Source organism: Neophocaena asiaeorientalis, unplaced genomic scaffold, assembly GCF_003031525.2.
Source record: "Neophocaena asiaeorientalis asiaeorientalis breed wild unplaced genomic scaffold, Neophocaena_asiaeorientalis_V1.1 scaffold1, whole genome shotgun sequence".
NCBI lineage: Eukaryota > Metazoa > Chordata > Mammalia > Artiodactyla > Phocoenidae > Neophocaena > Neophocaena asiaeorientalis.
Window position 1 is genome coordinate 1,075,841 of NW_020171981.1, and position 2,974 is coordinate 1,078,814.

Consider the following 2,974-nt stretch of genomic DNA (forward strand, 5'->3'; position numbering starts at 1 on the left):
TCAAATATATGTATATGACTCTGATAAAAATCCAATGGAAAGAAGCTGTGTCTGGGTGGGGGATTGTGTCCAGTGTGCTTTTCCATTTCTTTTTACTTTTCTTAGACTTTTCATGCTTTCTACTATGGGCTTGGGTTAAATCCAAAAAAGGGAGGCAGAGATGGGCAGGGCGGTGAGGTGCCTCATGCCCGCCTGCCTCACGCCCACCCCACGCCCCTTCCCCCCAGCTCCTGTACTCCTCAGTGGAGAACATCCAGCGTGTGGCCGCCGGGGTGCTGTGCGAGCTGGCCCAGGACAAGGAGGCGGCCGACGCCATTGATGCTGAGGGGGCCTCAGCCCCACTCATGGAGCTACTGCACTCCCACAATGAGGGCACCGGTGAGGGGCTGGGCTGGGGGCGAGGGGTCGAGGGGGGAAGCTGGGCCTTGTTCCTCCGGCCTGGGTGGAGGCAGGCACCTGACTTGGCCCGTCCTTTTCTCTGCTCAGCCACCTACGCTGCTGCTGTCCTGTTCCGCATCTCCGAGGACAAGAACCCAGATTACCGAAAGCGTGTGTCTGTGGAGCTCACCAACTCCCTCTTCAAGCACGACCCTGCGGCCTGGGAGGCTGTGAGTATCCCGGGCTGGGCTGCAGTGTCAGGTTATGCACTGCACAAGGATTGCACTTTTAGGGAGGCCTCTACCATCCTGTCCACTTCATAGATTTTTATTTTATAATTGGATCATTTATGACAATCCCCAGCAGATGGAAGTAGTAGGTTGAACCATCTACTGTTTTTGACCTACAAAATGGCAATTTTATTTTGTCCAAACTAATATGAAGTGTTGGGGCAGGGGTGCCTTTCTCTAACTTGTACAAAGGTGCTGTATAGGCTGGAGGCTGCCCTGATCCTGGGTGGGGCAGCTCCTGGCACCCATTCTCTAGTCCTCTCCCCTCCACTCCCCTCCCCGCTCTAGTTCTGAGGGTGCCTCCAAGCATGAATGGTGGGACCCTCCACCCTGGGGAGGTGCCTGAGGAGAGGAGTTCATCAGAGCTCTGTGTAACCCTATCTCATCCTCTGTTCCTTCAAGGGGTCTTTGCCCCCAGCCTGGAGCCTACATTTTCCACCCTTCCCCTCCCACAATGTTTCTCTTTGTCTCCATCCTCAGGCCCAGAGCATGATCCCCATTAATGAACCCTACGCAGATGGTAAGTGTGTGCAGAGCCCAGGGCAGAGGGGGTGCTTGTGTGGGTGTGAGCAAGGAGGCAACTTTGTGACCCCAGGGCCAGAGGACCAGTGACGGCCACTGTCGTGTCCACATGCACTTCTGTCTGGGTCCCTGATGTGAGAGTCTGGGGAAGGGGGCGGACCCACTGGGGGCGGGCAGAGGTAGAAAGTGTGCGGCTGAGGGCTGTCCAGACCCCCCACCCCCCCCGCAGGGTAACCTGAGACCCTGGACGGAGCTCCCTTCTCCTCCCCAGACATGGATGCCACCTACCGCCCCATGTACTCGAGTGACGTGCCCCTGGACCCCCTGGAGATGCACATGGACATGGATGGGGACTATCCCATTGACACCTACAGCGACGGCCTCAGGCCCCCCTACCCCACTGCGGACCGCATGCTGGCCTAGCTGCCTGGACCCTAGTATGGCGACCCCTCCCCGCCCTGCTGTGCAGCTCTCCCTTCCCGCTATGGGCTGCTGAGGCTCGGGCTTTCCCTTCCCTTCAGAACCTCCTTCTCATGGAGGCCCTCTCAGGTTTCCCCTGAAACCGTGGCTCCTTTCTGGGGGGAACAAGTGTGGGGTCTCTTGGTGCTGAGCTCCCCCAGGGAAGGTGTGCCTGGCCTGCCTCATTCTGTTATCTTCGCTTGAGGCGAGGAGTCCTGCCCCTTCTACCATGGTGGCCGGGTTATGCACGAACTCCTACGGGCCACAGGGCTGGCCTGACTCCTCTGTGTCTGCCCCTCCCTCCAGGTGCGGTTCCCCATCTGAGAGGCTCTCCTCACAGGCGTTGGGCCGAGATAGCCAAGTGCCTGAGCCTGGGCAGGAGGGCTGCAACTTCCTGCTGAACCCTGCGCCTTCAGAGGTCCTCTGTAGGGTCTTTCTCGGGATGGCGATCTGCTCTTGCTTTTCTGTTCTGGGCTGTGGGTCCAGGGCCCGACACCCCCTCCCACCCCCGAGGCCCTGGCGCTAAAGCTTTAGACTTGAGGCCCCCACTCTGTCCCCCCTCCTCCTGGGCTGCCCGTCTCCATAGGGCTGTGGCTCCTTCTCCGGCTGGCTCCGATTTGGTCACTGAACTCCACCAACTGTCCTGAGCCCCGGGGGTCTCCAGGCCCCAGGTTCAAGGCCCAAAGGCCCAGAATCCAAAGCTTATCGTGAAAAGTTCAGGGATCCTCTGACCAGGGGGATGGCGCGGAGATGTGGAGAGTGCCTCCCTGCTCCAGGACATGGCCTGCTCCCTCCCCAGGATGCGCAGTTGGCTTTGGCCCCTCCCAGGGTTAGCAGCTCCCTTGCACCTGTCCCGCCCATACAACTGCCCCAGCTGACCCCCTGAGAAGTGCTCTTGGCTGACCCCTCTGGTGTGCGGTGAGGGGCTTTCTCTTCCCCTTCCTGTTTCAGACTCCCCCCACCACCTCCTGCACACGGGTGTGGGGGGCTGGGGAAGGTCCCAGTAGAAAATTTTATTATTATCGCTTTATGTTTTTGGTTATCGGTTTTTTTGTATAGACCAAAGCAAAGAAAATAAAACTAAGGCACAGATCTGGTGGAGGCTGTTTGGGGGAGAGGGGTGGGGGGCGGGGCTCCCTTAGCAGCCTGATGCCTTCTCGGCTGGATCCCCAGCGTCCACGGCTGCCTTGTGTGTGGAGAAGGCAAGGTGCGGGGGAGCTGGAGTTGGTTTAATTTAATACACACAACTTGGAACCTTAGGAGGCTAGGAGGGATGAAGAGATGACTGGGGGTGAGTCCCCCGTTTTGGGCACACCAGGCCGTAT

General features: G+C 58.6%; 1 protein-coding gene across 5 annotated transcripts in view; it reads left to right on the forward strand.

The window, feature by feature from the left end:
- JUP (junction plakoglobin) overlaps window positions 1-2,741 on the forward strand; it is a 26,996-nt gene extending 24,255 nt beyond the window's left edge. For 4 of the 5 annotated variants that reach the window (XM_024745811.1, XM_024745839.1, XM_024745830.1 and 1 more), the window contains exons 11-14: window positions 228-378; window positions 487-608; window positions 1,149-1,188; window positions 1,462-2,741. In XM_024745811.1, coding sequence (XP_024601579.1) covers window positions 228-378; window positions 487-608; window positions 1,149-1,188; window positions 1,462-1,613 — 465 coding nt within the window. In that variant the 3' untranslated portion in view covers window positions 1,614-2,741. The remainder of the gene's footprint in view (window positions 1-227; window positions 379-486; window positions 609-1,148; window positions 1,189-1,461) is intronic. The other variant, XM_024745821.1, reaches the window with a different exon arrangement.
- Window positions 2,742-2,974: the final 233 nt, after the last annotated feature.